Source organism: Neophocaena asiaeorientalis, unplaced genomic scaffold, assembly GCF_003031525.2.
Source record: "Neophocaena asiaeorientalis asiaeorientalis breed wild unplaced genomic scaffold, Neophocaena_asiaeorientalis_V1.1 scaffold135, whole genome shotgun sequence".
NCBI classification, from domain to species: Eukaryota; Metazoa; Chordata; class Mammalia; order Artiodactyla; family Phocoenidae; genus Neophocaena; species Neophocaena asiaeorientalis.
Window position 1 is genome coordinate 1,932,063 of NW_020175190.1, and position 12,767 is coordinate 1,944,829.

The 12,767-nt window shown below is 39.5% G+C and overlaps 1 protein-coding gene across 1 annotated transcript in view; it reads right to left on the minus strand.

Annotated features, from left to right (window-relative positions):
* PGM1 (phosphoglucomutase 1) overlaps positions 1-12,767 on the minus strand; it is a 56,036-nt gene that overhangs the window by 6,741 nt on the left and 36,528 nt on the right. Inside the window, exons 7-8 of the mRNA XM_024764767.1 lie at positions 11,254-11,369; positions 2,166-2,301 (exon numbers count right to left, since the gene is read on the minus strand). Coding sequence (XP_024620535.1) covers positions 2,166-2,301; positions 11,254-11,369 — 252 coding nt within the window. The remainder of the gene's footprint in view (positions 1-2,165; positions 2,302-11,253; positions 11,370-12,767) is intronic.

Consider the following 12,767-nt stretch of genomic DNA (forward strand, 5'->3'; position numbering starts at 1 on the left):
AAGAATTGTTCTTGACTTCTTTCTTATGAGGTTAAAGACTCTTACAGGTGGCTTTTCTTGTCCTAGTGGCACACACCCTCTTGAGAGAGTTCTTTTTTAGAGGCTCAAGATAGCAGAGTCTATATTTATTTGCAATAGTGAAACAAATATGATATGTGCAAGCAGACACCTCTGAGACATAAGAAATACCAGGGAATTAAGGCCAACTATTCTGGCTCCAGGATTCTATGAATCAAGGACAGCAGTCCCCTTAATCCTGAAGTCAGCTCTTTCCCCCAGTTAAAATGATAAACAGCAAAAAAATTACAACCAGGTGTTTGTGCTTTACATCTGTGACCTTTGGGTATTTGAGGGAAATGTTCTATAAATCCTAGGCACAGAAGGGTATAATGGAAAGAATCTGGGCTTTGGAATCAGAACGAGCTATGAACCCAGCCTTTATTGGTTACCAACTGCAACTGTGGGAAAGCTGCTTCATGTCTTAGAATCTCAGTTGCCTTATCAATAACTGTTTTCGAAGCCGATGTGAAACAATGCATGCAAAAAGCACTTTTTGTTAAATAAATGGAGGGTATAATGGAGTCTTAACTAACCATAAATTCAGTTTCTGAGGACTTTATTTGTAATACTTGGTTAGCAGTTATTTGAAATTAATAAAAATGTGTTAAGATAGTTTTTAGATGGAGACTCCTAACTGATTCAAGAGTGACCCTCTCTGAACAAACCCTCCTAACCTTATTCCATTCTGGTTACTTTTCATTTGTTAACTCATTCATTTATCTCTTCAAAGCATATTTACACAATGTCACTATGAATTAGTGTTTGGTGATACCATGGATTACAAAAACAGATATGGTCCTGCCTTCATGATCCTTTAGGCTCTAGACAGTTCATGACTGCTGTTCTAAATTACCAGATTTTTCTGGTTCTTAGAAAGTAGAGATTCTTGCATTGGTTACCAGGGCTACTGTGTGGTACCATGTGGCAGATACCACTTATACCTTCCACAAAAAATAACCTGAGGGAGAAAGATAGCAATATACTTGTCCAAAGTCAAAAAAAGGATCCTGATTAAGGAGGCCAAGTTCCTGAAGGCTGAATTCTTTTCCTGACTATCCAAAGATCATGGACCATTAAATCTGTGACATATTTTAAAAATTCTCTAGTCTAACTCACCTATTTCATAGAGAAGGCAACTGAGGCTCAGAGGAATAATACCTTTGTATTTCTTACATAAATAATTTATTTAATATGCTTTTCCTCATATTTATTTTCCATAATTAGAATAGTGAGGTTCAGGAAAAAAATTATTAGATTTTTACACTTACTGTGGGAAAGGCAAATTGAAATTAGTGAAAAATACAACTGGAAAAAAATGTTAATGCTTCTTAAAAATAGAAGTATGGGGCTTCCCTGGTGGCGCAGTGGTTAAGAGTCCGCCTGCCAATGCAGGGAAAAAAAAAAAAAAAAAAGAAGTATGTATGGTAAAGAAGACTTACTAACTAGTCTAAGTATTTTGTCCACTGATGAATCCCCAGTGCCTGGCAGAAAGTAGGCACACTGTCAATATATATTGAATCAATGAATGAAGTATTGATAACTACACAGCCTTTGGGGACCTATTTTAATGAGTCAGAAAAGTTGATTTAGACTAAGCATAATTGTTTCCATAATTTCAGAAAAAGTTTCCATACTTTCAGTGTCCCAGAGTTTATAGAACACTTTCAGACTCATATTTCATTTAATCCACTCAATAGCTAGACTGTTATTTCCATTTCTACAAATGAGAAAACTGAGTACAGAAAGAGGTTAAATGACTTCCCAATCTACTAGGGCGCAGAAATAAAATTCTAATCCATTCTTCTGAATCCAAATCCAATGTTATTATCATGTCCACCTGATAGGTACATTTAAAAGGCTGACAAAACATTCATTCTTTTGAATATGTTAACTAAAAGTTTTAAGCCTCGTTCTTTACGACTAACATAAAAGTTGACTTCATCTTGACAATGACTGAATTATATTAAAAATCCTCAATTGATAGAGGCTGAAGGAACTGAGGTTTTATTATCACTTAAGACAGGAAGTAAAAAATTTGTACACATGAGAATTCTCTCTATCCACTTCCCCATGCTACCTCTGTGCCCAGCCAGGCTGTGGCTTACCTGGTGAAGAAATTCCGGCCATACTTTTGCCAGTGATCTTTGAGGATGTCCTCCACACTCTGTTTGCGGGTGGCTAGGATGGAGAGCCAAGCAAGGACAGCCCAGAGTCCGTCTTTCTCACGGATGTGGTCAGAACCTGGTCGGGGGACAGCATGCGGCTGTGAGAAACGTGATTTCTCCAAAATATTTGGGAATAAACTCCTCAACAGTATATGACCCAACCAAAAAAGTCATAAAACTTTACTGAGGAACTTGAATACATGGAAGAAACCACATACTGAATAAAGCCACATACTATTGAAAAGAAGGTGATGTTTCCCAAAGTAATTTTAGAAATTTAAGGCAAATGCCAGTAAAAATGTCAGCAGAATAATTTGGTGGAACTTGATGTATCAATTATGAAGTATGAATGTGAGTGGAAAAAACAAAAGAACATGACCACTGTGGATTTTTAATAACTAAAATAGTCTGGTAGCTTAACGGAACAAAAGAGAGCACCCAGAAATAGACCCAAACACATATGAGACTTGAATAAATGATAAAGGTGTCACTTTAAGGCTGTAGGAAAGAATGGATTACTTTTTAAGTAGTATTTGTCTAACTAGCTAAACAGTTGGGAAAAAATCAGTTTTTTCCCTGTAAAACACCATACAAAAGAATTCCAGATGAATTATACATTGAAATATAAAAACTGAAAACCTTTAAATATTAGAATATATATGTAATTTTTTTACTTAGAGATGGCAAATACATATAAATTCAGAATTCATAAAGAAAAAAAATCTATGTATTTTTCTACTTAAAAATTAGCATTTCTATCAGCAAAACTACTATAGATAAAATTAAAAGGCCATTGGTAAACTAAAAAAAAAAAACTACACATTTGCAATATACAGTAGATATTTAAAACACTCAATATAGAAAAAGTTCTTATATATTAATAAGAAAAAAGGAAAATCTTGATAGAAAAACAGGCCAAGGGTATAAATAGGCAATTCATGGAAGAATAAATACAGGTACCCAATTTACATAATAAAAAGCTGTATTATTTTTAAGAAGACAAATTAAAGTTAAAATCACAATAAGAAACTGCTGTTTGTTTGACAAATGGCCATAGATTTAAAAATGAGAACACCTAGCATCAGGGGAGGTATAAGGGAAATGGGATTCCAACATGCTGCTGCTGGGAGGGGTACAGTCCTTCCAGAGAGCAATTTGGCAAAAAGTATGAAAGGCTTAAAAATGGACCTACTTGTGGATCCTCCTCCAATTCTAGGATATCTTTCTTTAACCAAAAGGGGTTTGGTTAAATAAACTCTGGCACATCTGTCTCCTGCTAAGGTCCTTGCTAAACTCTTTATCAAAAATAGCAAATTGGCTCCTTTGGATGTGCTTATATGCATGGAGACCCTTTCCCAAGAGCCTGATGGGGAACAGAACTCTCATTTTTTTGCCTTTAACTTCCTTATTCTAAAAAGAGCAGACGATATTGAGCTTTACTTTCTGATTTCTGAATAGGACTTGATACAATCCCTCCAATAATGTTTTGCATGTTATCATGCCTTGAACTTTTTTTTTTTTTTTTTTTTACGCCTTGAACTTTTTTATGTACCTCTCTGTCCTTCTTGACATCCCACTGGGTCTTATTCTCCTTACAACTGTGAGAGTATCTAGCACAATGCTGGTGATGAGGCATGAGGTAAGTTTGTTTCCCTCCTCTCTTCATCCTTTTTGACCCAGCTGAAACATCCTCTCCTATCTGAGACTAGCTCCCAGCTTCCCTGGACAGTGATGAGCTACTTGTTCTTCTCGTATAGCAACTGCTCAAAACATGTGGTGCGGCGCCATACTCCTTGAGCCTCGGCCATCTATTTATGAGCCTTTTACCCCACTATCCATGTATGTCTTGGAGGCATCTCTTATATCCTTGTAACTTAGTCTGGTGGCTAACATAGCACATGGAATATATTAAATAACTAATTGTGAAGGAGTTCATAAATGAATTAATCAATTAATATTCTACTCCAACATCTTCTCTTTCTCTTTTTGGTTCATAAAAATATACAACTTTTCCCCCCAAGAGTCCCTCTTCAGTAAGACACTACTTTTAGAAACAGCAGTTCTCAAAACCTGGATGCTGACAAACTAGAAATATCAGGCAATACTTTTAGCACTTTATATAACAAATTGCAGAAATGTTAACCTAATTTTATTAGCTATGGACTTTTATTTGCCTTTAGTGCTATTTCAAGGAACAGAAAGTTAGCTCTCTGGCTCCTACAGCTTTTGCAAATGATGATATGTTTTGGCAATAGTTTACCCTGAGCAGTAAGATCCTAGCAGCTTCCCCAGTATACTGAGAATTCATGACAGAAGTGTACAGCTTGGAATTATTCATCTGTGAACCCCTAGGTTTGGTTTTATTTTTTCCTGTCCTTCCTTCCTTTTTCTTTTCTTTTTTCTTGGGGGTGGGGTGCAGAGAGGCGGAAGGGAGGTGGCTAGACTGAAAGCATAGGGGGCAGTGTTCCTTTGTGCTTTTCCTATTCCAAGTAATGAACTGGCTTTTTCCTTTATGTAGAAATGACAATAAAATCTAAAACTCTCACCCAACTCTGACCAAGTTACTTGGCGATAACTAAATCACACACCTAATATTATAAACGAATCATCTGCCTTGGATAATATAAATAAATATTCTATTCCATTTACACAATCCCCAGTCTCTTTGAAAATTCTCATTAATTTCACTAATCACCTTGGATGTATCAAAACTCTAGGTAACTCTGACTAATACTCAGGAAGTCTGGGTAAGTTTCATTTTCTTTCGGGTTCTAATGAATGATGACAAGCTAGTAGTGAAAAAAGGCAATGGTGTGTGTATGTGTTTCTCAAGCTACTGTTGTTTTTGCAGTTGTGGCAGTTGTTGTTCAATGGAAAATGTTTTATGCTTAAGAGTCAGAAAACCTGAATCTGAAACTTACTTATAAGCTGCTTGAATTTGGACAAGTTACTTAACTTTTCCAAGCCTCAGTTTCTTCAACTGTAAAATGGGGATGATGCCACGTTTCTCACACAATTTTAAGACTTTACTGCGATAGAGAGTGGAAATAGTTTATAAATTGTTAAGTACAATATAAATGCAAGATACCATTATTAATAAGGAAAAATAAAAAAACTTTTAGGGAAAATTAACATTTTCTACTACCTCATTAAGCTTTCAAAAATAACGTCCCTTGCAGCTCAATAACAAAAAAAAACAACCCAATCCAAAAATGGAGCTGGCACACCACTGTACAGCAATTATACTCCAATAAGATGTAAAAAAAAAAAAAGAACATAGAATCAGAGAAATCTGAATTAGGTAGAATAGAAATTTCAGAAGGTATGGTGCTTGATAAAAAAGTAAAAATAAAATAAAATAAAAAAAATAACATCCCTTAACTCTACATAATGGGAAAGAAAATGGAATATAACCCAATAAGTTCTTTTTTTCCGGGCAGTGTGATTACAGTGATTTTCTCTTCTTCCTTATCTAATTTTTTCCAGTTATGAATGTGAATTACTGGTATCATTTTTTTAATTAAAAAAAACAGCCAATCCCACTGAAGTGTAAGGAAAGGGAAAACTATCAGCAAGCACCACCGATCCTAGCTGACAGGAGTTTTGCCTCAGGTCTTTTCATACTTAGTCCAGGTCAGGGACCAACTAAGCCTATGGGGATTCTGCCCTTTCAGCATCTCCAAACACCTGTCACTTGACTCTGACTTAATCAGCACCTTGTGATATGTATAAACTGCTCAGTCAGGGCACACTCTGGTCTCAGCCAAGAAAAATGTCAACCTTTGTTCAGGGAGCCAAGAGCCAATAGTTTTGGGATTAGGTTTCATTTACCAGTACGAGCATCTCAGGAGTGCCTGGGCTTCTGCCTCTGCCAGGCCAAGGCCTGTGGATGGACCACGCAGCAGAAAAAGAGCTCCACAGAGTTCTCTGAAAACCCTAGCATCCATCTGTCTGCCTCTGTCTCTCTGCCTCTCTCTCTTTCTCTGACCACCTCTGTCTCTCCTTCAATCTCCTAAACATGCCTGGAAATGTCCACCCCACATATACCTATTAGCCTGGCCAACATCTCCTGCAACTACTTTCAACTTCCTCCTTATCTAGGATGCCTTACTTGTTACCCTCTGTCCTTACCCCTATTCTATCACACCCTGTCTGCTCCTACCCCAACCTACGCCAAGAATTGTATCCCCAGCTCATGCCTGGTGTGCAGTCAGCTCTCAATACAGGTTTGCCCGGGGGATGCCCAGACCTCAGCTGACTGGCTGGGAGGTCCAGCAGACCTGCTCTGTCCACTGTGCTGTCCTCTTTGGCTTCCACTGCACAAATGACTTCCCTGTGAAAGGGCAGATAAGCTCCTCAGGAAGCCTTTTCCAGACCACGCTGGCCTTCAAGGGGGCTCCTCCTCAGCAACCCCCAAACTTTCCATTTATCAATTCATCTTGTGCTGCTTCATGACTGCCCCTGGAACTTTGTTTCTTTGGAGGAAATTGGTAAGCGCCTGACAGGCAGGAAATGTGTCTTAACCCGAACTCCATTTGATACTCAACAAATTTGAATCAGTGCCTACCATGTTCCAAGTATATGAGAAAATACTAAGATGAATAAGATACATTCCCTGCCCTCACAGAAGAGCACAGATGTACAGATGAGGGAGACAGACATGCAGGTAACAGTTTAACTGAGTTAGTTATAATTAGAGTATCAGCCTAGTTCTACTGGGGTGTTCTGCCTGGGAAATTTCCAGAGACGGGATGCTCTAACCTTCCTGCGGGGGCTTTACCTACAGGAAAATGTACTCAGTAGGTATGCAAATCAGGGCAGGCAGAGAAGTAGATAGGACATCTAATCCCCTACACCACAGAACCAGGTTAGGCGCCCTGACTATACAGTTCCCAGAGCATCCTGTACTTCAGTTTCTATCACTTTCTATTACACTTGTAAGAGCCTGGCCGGGGTCCGATTTCCTTCCCAAAATGTGGCCTCCACGGAGTCCTCCACAGGGAGGTTATGCTTAACACTGTGTTCCCAGAACCTAATTCAGTATCTGGGTTACAGTCAAAGCTCAATAAACATTTGAGGAATGAGTTGATGAAAAGAAGTACAAATATGAAGGACTTTTCATAAGAAATTAAAATTAAAAGAAATCTGCAAAGCATGAATGCTGTACTTCTTCAAGATAATCACTCCTATATAATATATCATCACTAGGACCTTTTCAAGATGGGATGGGGGAAAAATATTGCTAACCTTTGGACCCAACCAGATCAGAATTTACTGGCATATTTCTACATGATACCAAGTTAATCCTCAACCTGGTTTCCTATCCCTCTTTCCCAGGACCCCCCACTTTTCCCAAGGAAGAGTTTAAAAAGCAGTGACATTCTAATCTATTCAGTGACTTCACTTTCTATTTCCTTCCCAGTTTCCCAAGAATTCAAGGTTTCCCTCCACCCTTGTGCATGAACACGTGCGTCAGCATCCACAGTTAGGGGGGCAAATAACTGCTCCATGAGATCAACCAGAAACAGCAGGTTCACCCTGTCTAGTTCTGGTGCCCTAACAAAAACACCTTTATCCCTGGCATTTGTAATGCTGATGTCTGAGGAAGTGTCATAGCCTTGGTGGCTACAGTAATCATGCTAGACAGTTGCTGTTTCTCCACCAGGAACAGACTAACGTATACTTGGTAAGAGTCATATTATGGCTTGTGCTTTTAAATGCTAGTGGTTTGTTTTATTTGGTGAGCCAGTTCTGAAGTCTGACTCCTATGCACCTCTTTGCCAGTAAACTTCTCCTTTTCTTTCATGAAAGGTCATCTCGTCTCACAAAGACCTTGGGTCCTCAGGTCTGGACTATGGAGAGGGAATGATGCTGAGTCCCCACAAGAGTCCCAGACTGCAGCCGCCAGAGGTGAGGTGGGCATTCTCCACGGAGGCGGGTGTTTAAGCAGAAGAGCACTGACTGGTTATTTATGACTCCGGCAACACACAGAAAATTATGTCGGATAACGTTTAAAGTTCTTTCCTTTCCAACAGCAGGATTCTGTTGGTCTGAATGGAGGATGCCAAGTAAAGAGCGTGTTCTCCCATTCATTCAACAAGTGTTTGCTGAGCACCTGGTCCATTTGGGGATTTATAGGAGGCTCTGGGGATATGACGGAGAACAAGACAGATGTGACTCCTGTCCTCATGGGACTTAAAATCTAGTGGAACCAACAGACGTTCTAGTGGAACCAACAGACGTTAATCATAAATCATTGTAAAGTTACAGCTGTAATACGTGCAAGGAAGAAGTATGCGGTGCCATGAAGTCCAATAATAAGGGGATTGGACCTACTCTGGAAGGTTAGGAAGGCTTTCCTGAGAAATTGCCTCTGCTCTTGCCTAGAAAAATACACAAATAAATGACCCTGTACTCAATTAAGCTACAGAATTTAAACATTTCAAAGCTTGTAGAATCACTTCTCCTTTACAGAGAAGCTCTGTAAAGGAACCGTTGGAAGCATTTGCCGACAAGGGACATAGTAGGTGGAAATTAACTCCTCTATAAATAAGGAGATCAGAAGTTCAGTTAAATAAGTCCAGCTGCACTCACTTAGCAGTGGAGACCCATGGCTATGCAGCCTGGTTTTTTAAATGCTTATCTCAGAAATATTGCAGAACAATTGTCTTTTTTTCAGAGAGAGAGAGAATGAGTTTGTGGATTGTTCTTATGATGAATTCTCTCTTTTGATATAAAACATATCAAAGGGAAGATAAAACCATGGTTGGTACTTAGTATTTGATGAGTGGGTTAATAAGTAAACAAATAAGAACAAGTTTTAACAAGAAATAACTTAAAATCTAATACTTGGATTCAAAGAAATCAGTTCCACAAACGTAACATGGGGACTTTTCTTGGCAAATGTTCCTAAGTAAAAGCTTAAGGGGGTTTAATTATCTACAACATTACATGGGCTAAACAGTATTACGAAATGTCCTAAAAGCTAACATAAATGAAAGTTACATCAAGAAAACTACAGGGTCCAGTTTTCTAGAAATAGTCATCCCATCTACTCTTTACTTGTCAGGTCAATCCTGGAGGATTTGGGCTCAGTTCTAGACACGATCTTCTTCAAAGGGCACTGGTGAACAGGGAAGCATCAAGAAACTCATGCTGGGTATATAACCAACATGAAGTGGCGGATGACTGGAGGACTAGGGATGGGTGGCCAGAGAAGAGAGGACCTGAGAACTGCCCTCTGGCATCTTGAAGGCCTGTCATGTGAGGGAGGAGCAGCTAAGACTCTGACCCACCTTGACCAATGCTACCCACATGGGTCTGTGGGGCAATACATTACTAGATATACCACAAAAAAGAGATATCGCAGTTAACTATGCTTAGGTAAAACTATACAAACGGGATTCCTTATAGCAGAATGTTTTGGAATCCTCAAATGATAACATCATCATGAATATCCAAGACAGAAAGGTATATTCCAAGTTTCCCAATCTGTATTGAACTCAGAACTTTTGCATGGAACTAGTACCTTTCCACACATCCAAACACCCTGGAAAGACCTGTTCTAGACTTTTCTCTTTTTGCTAGGCTCAGCACTGAAATAGGTACATGGGGTCAGGAAACCAAAGGTTTAGACACGGTGCCTGCCTTCAAAGACAGCTTCATCCATAGGGAAGAATTATTGACACCAAGTCTGCACTGGATAACACTGAGGAGATTTCATGGGAGAAGACCACCTCACAGGTCCATTGGGTATTCATCTATTATCCCATGGAGTAACATGGCACCATCCATACTTTATGAGGTAGGAAAGGACTAAGCAGTAGACTTGTCACCTCTTACCAAAGATCTAGAACCTTGGGAAATCATGTAGCCTTTTTTGTAGACATTGTTCAACCCCCCAGACTCATCCATCTTGCTTAATACTCTCCAATTCCATCAAGCCAATTCATTACCAAGAAGTATTGCCACTCCCTCAAGGATATTAAACTGCTTAGAATTTTGTCAATGGGTGTCTCAAATTTACCAGCCCATTCTACCCACCCTGCCCTAGGACTTGTAGGAAAAGAAATCAGCATTCTATTCTGTTTAACTAGCATGACTTGCAACTTAATGGCAAGGCTGATAGAATGCTAGATTTTGACCTTTTCTTTGCTAAAGGATGGAAGAATGGTACTGAAGGACCCAGAAGACTGGTCCTTTTACTTCAAAATATTGGGTAGAGGAAATAGGAGGAAAGGAAATAGGGCCACTGAAGTACCTTGTAACCTGGCTGCTGGAGACAACACGAGGGAAAGGGCCACACACCTGAATGAATGTTTAGAAAAGAAAGAGACTGATGTAGGATGGGTTACAGGAAAGGTCATGGAGGTGGGAATTCAGGTCGATATTGGACAGACATAGAAGAGGAGAGAGAGCATAGAAAGTGGGATCTAGGTGTCTTGGGACATCTCCCAAAGCGTACCATGTTCTACTCTTTCATCATACCACAATTTACATATAGAGCCTTGTCGTCAACTTCTTGATCACCTAGCAACTTAGTTCCACCCTACTGGTCTCCCTCCACTTAACCTTAATAAATCACAACCTGTTGCTAAGGAAAATGTGTGCCTATTAAAGAGGAAGATGTAATGCTGTGGTGAAACCTTCTCTTATATAAAAACAAGAAACTGACTCGCTCCACCATATTTCTTCTTAGAAATGAAAACATTTATAAAGGTTTCCTTGACCACCGAGGGAAGAAAAATGTGTTTATCACTCTGTTTAATCCCCACAGACTCAAGGATCAAACTTCCTGCCTCAGTAGATGTGATCCTCTGAAAGTAAAATTAGCCCTCCCTGGCAGAACGTGCTCATTGCTTTTCAAATGTGTACACTCCATCAGGGTTGTTATAAATAAGCTGTATCTTGATTTAGGACACATCAGCTACTGTTGCTATTTCAGTGCTGCCTTTAGCAGTCTAAGCTTTCTTTCACTGCAAGCAGCATTTACAGGAAAGAAAGCGGTGGCTCAGGACTGCACACTTACCGGTCCCGAAGCTCTCCTCCCCACAAAGGGACAGTCTGCTTGCATCCATCAGATTCCCAAAAAACTTCCAGCCAGTTGGGGTTTCATACAAAGTGATCTTTGTAGCATTAGCCACCCTTCAAAGGCATGAAATCAAAGTTACATCACAGCAGGACTGCTAGCATAGCCATGTGAGGGATGGAAAACAGCAACCATTATTGTATCAAGGGTCCTGTTTAGTATTCCTCAGAGGTACACATAATTCTAAGATCGGTGAAAAATCATATGAGAAAACTTGCACACAATGTGCTATTATATGTGGAGTCAGCGGAGGGAGAAAAAGGGGACGAAGAAAGAATTAATTCAGGTCACTGAGTTTAACATTTTAGAAGAAGCAACAGTGGCAAAATGGGCAAGGCTGTTTGGGGGGCCATTTAAACCCACATGTGTTGGATACACAATATTTATAACCATTCCATAGTGAATAAAAGAGTGATGTTTTGATGCACCTATAGTCATAGAGACATAGAATATTGGGTCTGGGAGGTCAGTATTTTACTGAGAAGGAAACAGGACCCAGAATGTTATGTGATCAGCCCGAGGTCACACGGCCAGGATGACCAATGCCTGCTATCCAGCTGCCCAGTCAGTGCTCCTTTCATTTCCCTGGAAGGCCCCCCAAGGACAGTGCCCAGTGCAGTCTCCCGTGTGCACCAGCTGCGTCCACACTGTTGCATGGTCCCCTGTCCCCTCCAATATATCTTTTACCTCTCCCTATATTATCCTTAGCCTATTTGAAACCTTTGAGTGACTGTTTTTTTAAACCCTTGCCCTTTGAACAGGAAAAGTTACCTACAATTCATTTACTCTTTTAGTGAGATTTGCTTTCCAAAATGCTTGTCTTATCACTAGCAACACAATATCATATTTCAATTCTAATATTTGAGGAAAATTAGATCTACGATTTTGAAACCTGTGAAAGTACAATGAACTTTTTTCTGGGTAATGCGGTATTTTCCATTGTGATTCTATATGTGGATTATCAATTTTTTCAGAACTTGGAATTAAACTGTTCTGGATTACACAGAAGGTATTTCAGGACCTGATCTGTCTAATGTACAAGAGCGTGGCCACACACCAGCTCACAACTTCGGAGGATGTGAAGGCAGAAGTACCAGGTTCTAATTCTAGCTCTGATGTAGCTGTGGGGTCCCGGGCAAGACTGCTAACTACTCTTTTGGTTTCCCCCTCTTTAAAATAAGGACTGCTATGAGGATCAGTTGAGATGGTGAATGTAAAAAGGCGCTGTGTCAACTACAAACTACTATATGAATATTAGCCACTACTTTGTTAGCTGAAGTCAGCACTAGTTCTATAACACACACACACACACACACGAAATAGAAAACTACTGTATAGCTCAGTGGTTGGGAGCAAAGGTTCTGGGTTCAAATTCTGCTCTATCATTGACTAGCTGGGTGACCTTGGGCAAATTAGTTAATTTCTTTGTTCTTTTGTTTTCCCACCTGTAAAGA